General features: G+C 39.6%; 1 protein-coding gene across 1 annotated transcript in view; it reads left to right on the forward strand.

Moving 5' to 3' along the window:
* Window positions 1–7,955: 7,955 nt before the first annotated feature.
* Window positions 7,956–12,590, forward strand: part of LOC124594549 — a 28,921-nt gene continuing 24,286 nt past the window's right edge. The window contains exon 1 of the mRNA XM_047132921.1: window positions 7,956–8,104. Coding sequence (XP_046988877.1) covers window positions 7,956–8,104 — 149 coding nt within the window. The remainder of the gene's footprint in view (window positions 8,105–12,590) is intronic.

Below are 12,590 nucleotides of genomic sequence, written 5' to 3' on the forward strand. Positions count from 1 at the left end.
CGCTCAACATTAACACAGTTCTTGGAAGAAGAGATTTATGACACTGAAATACCCAGTTTTCACATGGATTGAATTGTTCCACTCAAAATTCGCGTGTTATACGGGTATTAGGAAAAATATCGTCATGATATGGCAATGATATTGTTTAGTAGTCTGAAGAACGAAAGGTCATACAAATAAAAGAATAGTGTGCTTTTTTTTATAGCCCATTTATAGCATGTTTTGAAACTTGCTTAGCCAAATTACGTGTGACTGAGTTGGAAACACTGCGGCAGATATAAGATAACCATTACAAAGCCTTTAAAAATTGATGAGAATGACAGAAGTTTAAGAATTCTCAGTATCGCATAATATGAGGGCTTGCTGAAAAGTAATGCCTAAGAATTTTTTATGTGAAAGAAATAGAAGCTGTTTAAATAAAACAAACTTTATTAACATTCTACATCTTTATTTTTCATTTCTACATATTTATTTCTCAACACTCATTCCGGCAACGAAACATTTAGCCCAACGAGAGACCACTTTATTGATACCGTCACTGTCCATGGTTTGACGTTGTTGATGAAGCCACAACCTTTCCTCTGCTACTACCGCTTCATCACTATCAAAATGCATTCCTTGAAGGTGCTCTTTAAGCTTTGGAAACAGATGAAAATCTGATGGGGCGAAGTCGAGACTTGTGGAGTAGAGATGGGCAAACTGAAACACTTAACTGTTTCGAAACAAATGAAACAGTACAATGTAATGTTTCGATACGCTGTTTCGAAACAGTGAAACAGTTCCTGTTTTGTAATCTAATAAACCTACACATTTTATCATCTTGAGTGTCTACTGTATAAGTATGTCCATATAAACACAAATGAGGTGCGAGAGCGCTAATCATTTCGCAGAAAGTATGAAACTATCACTTGGGAGTCTTGGCAGTTTCGTATTTCCTGCAGCAAATGCGCTGCTTTCGTGTTGTGTGACTTACATACTTTTCAATTGGCTGAGGACAGCCATAGCTGAAGACAGAAGAACCACCACGAACGGAACTGGAGGTGGGAGCAAACTGTAGAAACAACGAATATGCTACTGGGATTCCCACATTCCGTTAGTATGGGTAATATACCCATCCTGCTAATTTCCATGCACACAAAGGGAATCATTGTGGATAATAGGCACAGTGACTATAGACTCACAGATAACACCAAATAATTCAAATAAATTACAAAATATAACAGAAAAAATTTCGCCTTTCAAGGTGTTTCGAACCGTTACTATAACGTCACCATGTTTCCCAACCCTTCCCGTTCACCACTGCACTATCAGTGATATGTCAAACAGATTGCTTGCAATTATACCTAGATCAAATTTATGTATATATCTAATAACTGTCACTCTACGCCTTTTTTTATTCAGAATGTTGTAGGCTTACTTGCGTTTCTTAATACGATTACTGTACATGAAAAGAGAAGCGTACGTTGTAAAAAAAGTGTAATTTAACCGAATGATTTTCACATATTTATTATTTTGAATGTGAATAGTATGCGTTGTTTCATTGTTTGGTTAGTGTTTATAAAGCCGATGTACGCCATTTCGTAGTAGGACAGTCAGCTAGAAACGCAGCTTTATTTTCGGATAACTTAAGCTTCATTCTATTGCTTGTCAAAAATATTTCGCCACTCTTGAAAGTGTTTCATTAAGTGTTATGTTGTGTTTCAGTGTCTGTGCCGAGCCCGAATCTCGTACGACACAGAGCGGAATGAAACATCACTGTTTCGATACAATTAGTCCGTTCCAAGCGCAGGTGGACTGAAACAGCCTTATTTTGAAACAACGATACAGTTTCTGTGTCTGGCTCGAGATCGAATCTGGTGCGGTTATCCGAGACAGGGGCGGAATGAAACACCACTGTTTCGAAACACAGCCGTTCCGAAACACTGAAACAGTTCCACGTATCGATACATTGTATCGAAACATAGAAACAGTGGCCAAGTCTATTGTGGAGGATGATCAGTGACAGTAAACCTGAGGCGTTGGCTTGTTGCCGCGCTCGTGTGTGGTGTGGCATTGTGATGCTGCAAGATGAACTATTCGAAATCGTGCTTTCAGTTTTCTGAGCTGTTTCTCACTCACACACCAACGTAGTTACGTTACACACCGCCATGTTACACCCTATAATTGAGAGCCCTCTAGCGGCAAAGGGTTGTAGGTTGCGTCAGCGAAGCGGGAAAGTCGAGCAAGTAATGTGCATGACGTGTAATATTTCAACCGATGCTGAAAACAGAAAAAAAATTGGAAGCATTACCTTTCAGCACTCCTTCCTAGATATACAGCCTCATATTCGACAGGTGTCGCAAATTTGCTATGGGATAAGATTACAATACAGTGCAGAAAGAATTTAAAGTTTTAGTTGACGATGAAAGCGCAAAAAATTACAACGATCGACAGTCGAGATTCATTGTCGTGTACACCAAGACGCACAGTGTTCAAAATTCTCAAGCATGTAATACACAATGAAACTGATGGTACGAAACGTAAATTTTGTGAAGCACATGCATCATTCCTCTGTCAGTTGCAACAGTTTACCCACAGTAAGACACTGCATGGAGAGAAAAAACTTATTTAAGATCTTATGCGGATGCATTTAAAAAGAAAATCGCATTGTGAATGGGACAAAAAAATACTGTCCATTTGCCTAAGCTCACTGGTGTTAAAGAAAACGAAAGATTTGAAGAAGTCATTGTGGTCTTGAAACAATTACAAGGGCAGTTTTCTAAACGTTTTTAGTACGACGCCAATTTTGCATCTGTGTTCGAGACCTTTGCTGTTTCAGTTGAAAGCGCTCCTGTGGATGTGCAGATGCAGCTGACTGTTCTGCAGTGTAATTCCTGTCTAAAAGATAAATTCTTTTGTGTTAAAACAGTCCAGGAGAGTTTCCACGTATTCATAATTAGATTGCAAGCGTGTGAAGTATTTCCATCAACTCGTGCGTGTGACTAAGTCATTCATAATTACATCACAATCTTAAGTGCGAAAATCTGTGAAACTGTCTTGTGTCTGTCCGCATGCTGACAGATTGTGCCAGATAAAATTATGTCGTCAGCGCTCAAAAAGTATTTAGTGTTGTGGCGTAACAAGCTAGCTACGCCACACTGAGAAGGGAGCCGAAAGGCACGCGTACACACACGCCGACTGGCGTCAAGTCTGGAACAGGATACGTTATGACTGCTATAAAGAAAATACGTAGCTTTGGAATATACTTAACTTTATTCTTTGTTGGTTTACAACGTTCTTCTTGAGACATTTATACGATAACTCTCAAACTAGGTAAGGCTAATGGCGCCTTGCTAGGTCGTAGCCATGGACTTAGCAGAAGGCTATTCTAACTGTCTCTCGGCAAATGAGAGGAAGGCTTCGTCCGTATTGTCGCTAGCAATGTCGTCCTTACAACTGGGGCGAGTGCTCGTCCGTATCTCGAGACCTGCCGTGTGGTGGCGCTCGGTCTGCGATCACACAGTGGCGACACGCGGGTCCGACATGTACTAAATGGACCGCGGCCGATTTAAGCTACCACCTAGCAAGTGTGGTGTCTGGCGGTGACACCACATTTAGTAGCCAGATCTACGTTGCTGAGAAATATGAAACCAAGTCGTATGCAATGCGACTGCATTGCCAGTTGAATGCGGCGCGTTTGCAGTGTGTCCGTCTTCAGCTGCTCATACTCGGCGCAGCATGGCAGTGGGGTTAAGTGCGCAGCCAGGCAAGAGAGCTATGGCATGCTAGCTAAAGCCCTTCTCGTGTGCGAAATTCTTTGGCTCTCCCTGGTATAGATTAATGACTAAACATAACGTAACAAATGACACATGTGTGCAGTTGCTGAAAATGGCTGTGAACCACACACACAAAAAAAGCTTTTTGCGTACTAGAATTTGTGCAAAGAGTTTTCTGTTTCTAACACAGTCTATGCTTACTACTTCTGTCAATGGCATCATCAATCTCAATATGCTGCAGCTGTAACTTTGACTCAAGCTCCAACTTGAAACTGATGGCAGGTATTTCATTCTTCAACGAGATGGCGTCCCTCCACATTTCCACGGTTGTGTACGAGATTATCTGAATGAGACGTTGCCACGTTGCTGGATAGGCACTACTCGAGTGGCAACCACGGTCGCTGGTCTTCACGCTTTGGAAATTTTTCTTGTGGGGTTACATCAAACACTCCTCTGTCACAGAACCCTGAAGATTTACGACACCACATCGCAACTGCTCTTCTTACTCTTACTCTGGATGTGCTGGGTCGGGTATGGGCAGAATTGGACAATCGATTAGATGTGTGTCGTGCGATGAAGGATGGACGTGTAGAGCATTTATATATTAAAAAAAATTGAGAGCAGGTCTTCTACGAACTTCGTAATTTATTACGTTGTTCTCGGCCATTTATCTGCATCGCTTGTTTGAAATGTTTCATGGACTTCAAAACTACTCTATACAGGACGTGCTCAATAAGGCTGCCGTACATTCTTACACATTTTTTCTGCCTTCCTTCCCAAAGAATCACACACTAGAGTGAGCACACCTGAATGCCCCCGGATTTGCTCACATGTGTGGAACACATCCTTCTGTAACGTGTACACACTGTCGATAATGATGAAGGCTGGTAATCGAGAGACTATGCATTCTCAAAGCCAGATATCTAGTACAGTTCTGTAATCCTAATCATACATGCAGGGTGTTTTAAAGTCTTTGCTGTAAACGTCTTGTATTGATAGATCACGTCATGAGGAATAACTTTTATTATGTACAAACTGTTCACTGACACTTCCTGACTATACCAAACGTTGTTTAATACTTATTATGTACATGAGAAGTGATAAAGCATAGGCACTCTGCAGTGTTTGTATGCAGCGTGTTGCCTGTCATCTAGTCATATGCTCCACATGAAGGATGGTAGCCCAGACAAAACTGAAGCCCCTGATTCCCCTCTAAAATGATTTGCTCCGATTGGAGACACCCGTTCTTGTGGTTTTCTTGCGGAAAATCACTATCAGTTTACCGAGTTAATTAGTGTGCTACGCACCTGATAAGCTGGTTTGGTGAAATCTCGTGGTTCCAGAGCTTTCAAATACTAAGCTGGGAAGCAGCAGTGAACAGTTTTTCTCAAACAAAAGTTATTTATTCCCTGTAACATGATCTGTCACCCATAGACACTAGTAACAAAGACTCTGAAACACCCCGTATATTGCCATGTACCTAATGTGTGGAATCAAAGTTCGTATCAAGTACTACGTATCGATTATATTGTTGCAGTTTTCTTAACATTCAATGGATTAACAGATTTCAACGACAGTTGTCCATATAGGAGCGCCCAAATTTATAATCTCTTCCCGTAGTGAGGTTTCTCATTGTAGATGCCATCCTTCTTATAATTGTTGAGCAACTTCTGACGTTCCCGTCACTTCCACCCATGCGCGCTCAACTATTACAACTTACGTGGTGAAATTACATCGGCTCTAATGTAAATAGCTCTTATAATCTTCAGTCTCTTTCATACTAATTTCGTACAGTAGGTTAACGACATTATATATTTTAATATTCCTTCATTCAGCGACTGCATTTAAGCCTACATGTTAAGCCTACAGTTAAAATTGAAGCGACACGCTTTTTCTAATCAGCATTTGTGTTCACAATTCCGTGAGGTTCAACAACGTAAAGGATGGCTTGTGCAACCACCAAGTGAGTACTGAAGAAATACACTGACAGATAACGCTGATTTCAAAAATGACGTGGAACGATGAAAATAATGTGACAGTGGTACTGATCACCAAGGTTCACTCAAGCCAGATTAATTAATTAATTAATTCATTCATTGTGTTCCAGAGATCCCTCCAAGGATGAGAATATTCACGGGTGTGAAAAAAGTCAAGATATGCATTAACCAAATGCAAATAAAGCTAGATCTTTCGAAGTTGTATTAAATAGCTAGTTTGTATCTTCTATTGGTACCTTAATATTTCCAGAATGAAATTTCACTGTGCAGCGTTGATCGGAAACTTCCTGGCAGATTAAAACTGTGTTCTGGACCTTAGGTTAGAGTTCTGACTCGACAAAAAGTTTTAATTTGCCAGGAAATTTCAAATCAAGCAGAGCGCCCAGGCTGCAGCTAAGCCTGGTAATCACAGCATCCATTCCTCCTAGAGTGCTCGTACCACAAGATGTGCAGGAGAATTTCTGTGAAGTTTGAAAGGTAGGAGATGTACTGGTGGAAGAAAAGCTGTGAAGGGGGAGGGGTGGGTTGCGTATCGTGCTTGGATAGTTCAGTCGACAGAGCACAGAGCACTTGCCATCAATAGGCAAAGGTCGCAGGTCCTGGTCTAGCACACAGTTTTAATGTGAGAGGAAGTTCCAAATCACCTTAAAATTTGTTTCATTACGTTGGTATTTTTAGAGAAAATACTTACCTACATTTGAAGTCTGTTTACAGTACATTACTGCTTGCTATGCAGCTTTACGGTAAACTCTACTGCTTTCCATGTAGCAGACAGGCATCATCAATCCTTGAGTCTAGATAGTTAGATAATTTGTAAAAAATGAAATGGTTGGTTAGACACGTGTTGTGTGGTCCAGTTGTAGGATATTCGGAGAAGCTGGCTATGCGTGAATAGCACTTTTTAATTCACACGTCCAACGACTGGCTTAACGCTGTTTCAATCAGTCGTCCTTTCAAACAGTAACATACGGAAACCTGGCATATATTGACGTATTGAAAACCTCATTAACTGGATACTGGGAACGTAGGAAATCTCCAAATGCAGGAAGGAATCGCAAGACATTGCATATCCCGTTAGACCACTCGTGGTGATGAGATTAACAGCGAAAACTGAGGAGAAAAACGTTTTCCACTATAATCATAACAAATTTCGAAGCTTTTAGTGTGTTTCAGGATTGCAAAACATGGTCGTACTTCTAGATATCGGAGAAGAGTAAAGGAATCAATAAAAAAATCTCAATTTTTGTCAAATGTGCCCCTGTTCCTCATATTTTTCAAGTTTATTGGTATGAAATATAAAAGCAGTGAAAAAACAATCTAGATCGCGATGGTTATTTTATTAATATGACTGGTTTCGGACTAGTCTTAGACCAGCTTCATACAGCACCAACAGCTAAAGTTGACGATGTTAATTTAACTCAGTCGTTGAGCAGTTTCAGCGACTGAGGTTAAATGACTGTTCTACAAGTTGTCAGCTTCAGCTGATGGTGCTGCCTGAAAATAGCCTAAGACTAGGCCGAAAGCAGTAGTTCTAATAAAATAACCATCGCGATCTAGACTATTTTTCACTGATTTTATGTAGCTTCCAAAATAGCCGTTTTCCAAAAATGTTACCAAAACTTTTGTTCGTATGAAACTGGTTGCAGGATACACAGCGGCAACACTTTCATTACTTGTACATACTATCTTCATTCCTTACGAGTAAACTACTGTAGAGTATACTTACTAGTGCAGTACTCCACGATTTGTTACACTGCCTTTTCCTATACTCTCAAGAGTACTTCCAATCTTCCAGCCCATACCGCACTGGACAACGCTCCAGGCTCCCGACGAAACCCGCAGACCTGTATGGGAAGATGATGTTTTGTTGCAATGTCAGTATTCCTGAGGAAGCGTGGAAAGAAGGATGGAAGTCTAATAAAGGTTTTCTTCGTAACGGCTACGAGGACCCCACCATCGGAAGTCATGTACTTTTAGGTAGGTTGACTGACTCATCTATGCGGTAAATTATAACCCGCTCCGTACTGTTTACGTACGCTATTCTAGCGCTAATGTAGGAGATTAACGAAATACACAGTCGTTCTCTCGCGGTCGTACTACTGATGAAGCCAATCGATTCGCAGTAGCCTTTCGGCTGTTTCTATGGTTACAAAACAAACGCTGTAGTGAGAGCGCGTTCAGTCGGTGAGCAAACAGCTACGAGATGGGCGATGAAGTAAAAGAGGCGCAACCTTCCTTCGTCTACCAGCCGAAGCGCAAAGTATGGGACATCAAGGAGAGGGTACAGTTCCCAGAGCTATTCAGAAGCACTGATTCAATACACCCCAGCTACACTGGCTTTATTCTCCCGTAGTAAGTATACCTTATTTGGGATTGAGCATTACAGTTCACACCACTGGATTTCCCTTTACTTCTTCAATTTGGTTAATTTCTCTAATTAATGTAAAGGTTCCGATCATGGAATATCTGTTGGCTTAGTGATTCAGCTTAAAGATGTTAGTTGTCGATTAAGAGTTGCACCCTATGAGTTCAATAAGTGGGAAGTTTCTGATTGTTGCAAGTAGTTCAACATAAAACTTTGATGATTAACTAAAGTGTCAATAAACTTAGTTTTGGGAGTGATTTGCATATATGCTTCTCTTTAAACGATAGGTTTTACCTAACTTTTTGTGAAAAAATTGGGAATACGAGCTGTATGTTGTAAACAGAGTTCATAGTTCTCACTAATTAGAGCCTATAGGTCATATGTAATAAACTTTCAAGAAAGTTAGTTTCATACGAGGAATAGAATACCTCAAACATAAAAAAGGTTTATTATATAGTATAGTGTCATCTCCTACGTTTGTTAGCGCGGATGCACTGTGGTACATTAACGCGAAAATAAAACTTTGAACTGTACACTCAGGGCACTACTACAAGAAGATTAAAGTCTTTTGATACTAGCTGAAATTACCAACTTCAGCTGTTGCCTTTTTCCAGTAGGAGAGCAGAAGCAATGTGATAAACACAAAAGTATTCATTATCTATTCGAGATCCTTCCGTTGTCTCCTTACCTGAGAAAAGTTGTCCACATTACTCGTTCCTAGAAGTAGTGCAGGTGAAAGTTGGACAATAAATTGTAATTTTCTACGAGTTTAGAAAGTCTGTATCTGCCAAATTCAGTTTCTTGCCAAACTGTAGCAGGATGGATTGCCGAAACAAGAGAAATCTGAACACGTTACCTACCAGGTTGGAGGAAAACAGTTTACATACGAGATTCAACTGTATGAAGCACGTAGCAGTCTACATAGAAAAAATTTCTGGAAGAAAGTTAATACCATCTTAAAATTATAATTAGTTTTTACTTTAAAAAAATTCATTTACGCAACATCTCCGCACTGGTCCTACACTAAGACAATTTACTTTTAAGCTCCAAGAATATATCTTGTTATAATGAAACAGGTACATTTTCCATAGGTCGCAGTAAATGAAATAGTTTTAAATTTAAAAGAGACGAATGTCTGAATTAGCAATATTGCTTAGTTCAGAACGATTTCCTCTTATGGCGACTGTTGATGTACGATTTTTTTTTCTTACCTCAAGATAGTAATACTAAAAGATACATTCAATTTCATTAGTTGTGTTACACTTTGCCATGTTTTATAATTGATGTATCAGTCATTTTGTCAAGATTCCATTCATGTTGTGTTTGGCATCTAGGAACAAAAAGTCCTTCTTAAGAAATATTTAACAACGGAGCTTTATTCTTTAGCCTAAGTGTATGGAACCATTTCATAAGTGTTCATAACGCTGCTTTCAGAACTTCCAAACATTTTAATATTTATTTACAATAAACAAAATACCGCCAAGATCTCGACGATATTTTGCATTTGTATCGCTGGGAACGTCTTTGGAAGCCCCTCATAATGGCAATTTTTAAACGTAATTCGCCTACTCTTGAGTAGCGTGTAGGCCTACTAATTTTTCACCTCTAGGCATCGATTATGCCTAAATCGTCTAGAATTTGTTTTCCACATTCTCATCTTCACCTGGTGCTAAAAGGTTTTCGCCTCTTACGCTCATTCCAGTGTGAAACTTGTTATCCTTCTACATCTCAGCACGTGTCGCATTAACGTAGCCTTTCTTGTCGCAACTTTTGCCGTGTATATTTTTCCTTCTCGAGTTTTCCCCGTACCTCTTCGTCTTGCACGTCATCTGTCCACTTAAATTTTAACGTTAACTGAATTTTCCGTCGGCACTTGGCGGACAATGATAACATTATTAAAAATTATATTTATTCGTTCACGAATCGGCTTTTGATTGCGAGATTCAGCTCTCGTCTGACGGTGGCCTAAGGAGCCGAAGTGTTTAACATTTACTATCATTACTTAAATTTGAACATACTTCGGCAGTACTGCCTTTCCAGTGCTTCTAGGATCTTCTTTAGTTTTCTCGTAGTTAACTGTTCAGACCAGTACACTGCTGTGCTGCAGACGTACAGCCCAACAGTCTTTTTTCTTATTTCATTACTACTAGAGCCCATTAGCTGTTGAATCTCTACGTCCCTGCCCCAGTTTGTTTTTGGTACGTTCATGTGATGTAATCTTGCTTTCTTTTACTGTTGTGGTTTTCCCAGTTCTGATGTTCTGGCAATAGTTTGGTTTCCTCTTGATTCGTCTTACATGTTACATATACTATCAATTCCGTTCGATAGTTCATTTAAGTCTTGTCGACTATCTTTCAGAAGGGTTACAACATCTTACATCATAGGCGAAGAAAATATGTACATCTTTCAGCGTAAGTCACTTCTTGCTGATTACCTTGGGCATCAGCTAGACTGGACTAAGCCTTTTGCAGGTCTCATAATTCGTACATTTCTGCTAATGATTCGCGGGAAAAAAACAAAAGTGACAGTTTGCGTAAAACCAGTTTCACAAATAGCCTTCGAAACCAAGTATTCCGTTACGATACACACTTTTGCAAGCTTTATAGTCGTCAGTCAACAAGAATCGATAAATTATATACTTGAAGTTATGCAGACGTGGGGAAACAGGTATTAATTTAACAAAGATACTTTAGACAAACAGCAAACGTAGTTCCGGGTATGAAGATTCTTAATGTCTGCACAGCTCCTGCCGTTTACATTTATTTGAACCTGCTTGCTGCATTCAAACCTTGGTCTCCTCTATATCTTTACTTCCCTCTTATTAGAAAATCAACTATCCCTATTCCCATCCTTTATTCTATTAAAATAGCCCTTCTTCTTGTCAAGTTGTACCACAGATCTCTTTTCTCTTCAGTTCTATTCAGTACTTCTTCGTTAGTAACTCTATATACCTTTCTACTCTTTCAAAGCTTCTATTTTTTGTTGTTGTACTGTTTATCGTCCACGTATCACTTCCATACAACGCTGTACTCCAGGCAAAAACGTCCAAAAAGTCGTAAGATGGTAGCCCTTTTTGAACGAATGAAAAGTAAGTGATATTCGTAATTTTTTTTTCGAGTAAAACAAAAAGTAATGCTTAATGTGATGATATGGTTTTATTCCTTACACGTTTGTCTCTAGGATTTTTTTATTTGTTTTTTATTTTATTTTATTTATTTATTTCTTTTTTTGCACATTGAAGGCTCGCTGTAAACGCCGCGAGCTCGTGGAAGGACACCCTGCAGCTGGAACATTTGTTATCGGTGGTAATTCCCGAAGCCCTCCTGCTGGACTTGTTGCAAAATAATCACAGGACCATACAGAAGTGCTTCCAGATCCATAAGAAAGTCCTCCTCCATCTTCTTCGTGGCCATGGTGGTCTTGCGACCCTCTTTGGCAACTTCTATCATCCGCTCTTCTGACCGCTCGATACGACTTTTGTCCGGTTTTGTGGAGAAGTTTTAACATGGTGGTCCGATATCATGTTCGAGCACGTCCATAACTTTCATAACGCCCGTTAGCACGTCGTTGGAATTACAAGCTGCCACATTAGCCACAATGTCAACATTCTTTTCCCCGCTGTGATTGGTTTTCGGAGATAGTTTTTCACAAATTGTCTTGTAACTCGATAAAGGGTTTCTGGCGAACTTGGGATGAACACTGCAATAAAGTGGACATTCCTGGAACATTTTAGGCAAAAACTCCCTTAAATACATGTTCGATGATGACATATTTCTATTTTTCAGAATAGCTTCTCTTGTCATTGCCAGTCTGCAGTAAATATCTTCTTTTCTTATGCTCCCATCCGTTATTTTTTTGCTCGAATAAGAAGACTCGTCAACTAATTTCAGCATCTCATTTCCTACTATAATTCCGTCAGCATCACCTGACTTAATTCGTCTGCACTACATTACTCTTGTTTTACTTTTACTGGTGCACATCTTGTAACCTGTTTTCATGAAACTGTCCTTTCAGTCTCTCATCGGCAAAGCTTAAATTTTTAAATTCTTCTCCATGTACTTCTTTTTTTCTGCTTTTGTCGTTGCTTTTTTTTGCTACAAAATGGAGGACAGGCTCCAACCCTACGTCACTTCTTTCTCAACTACTGCTGCTCTTCCATATGTTTTGACCACTGTAACTGCAGTCTTGTTTCTGTAGATAACCTTTCTCTCTCTACTTTTTGTCCCTGATGATTTCAGAATTTGAGAGAGTGTTTCCCAGATAACGGCTTCAAAAGTATTTTCTAAGCTTGCAAATTATTCTCGGTGTCATTAGAAAGTAGCGGAACTCTTTGTTTTTCTTAAAGAACCTTTGTTTATTCATCAACATCAACTTCGTTCTCCTCAAATACAATGCACTTGTGCCAGCGACTTATCGTCACGTTGTTCAGCTCCTTCAGCGATTCTGTTTTTCTTTCATCAGTGGTGGCAAAAC

This window comes from Schistocerca americana, chromosome 2 (assembly GCF_021461395.2).
Source record: "Schistocerca americana isolate TAMUIC-IGC-003095 chromosome 2, iqSchAmer2.1, whole genome shotgun sequence".
Taxonomy (NCBI): domain Eukaryota; kingdom Metazoa; phylum Arthropoda; class Insecta; order Orthoptera; family Acrididae; genus Schistocerca; species Schistocerca americana.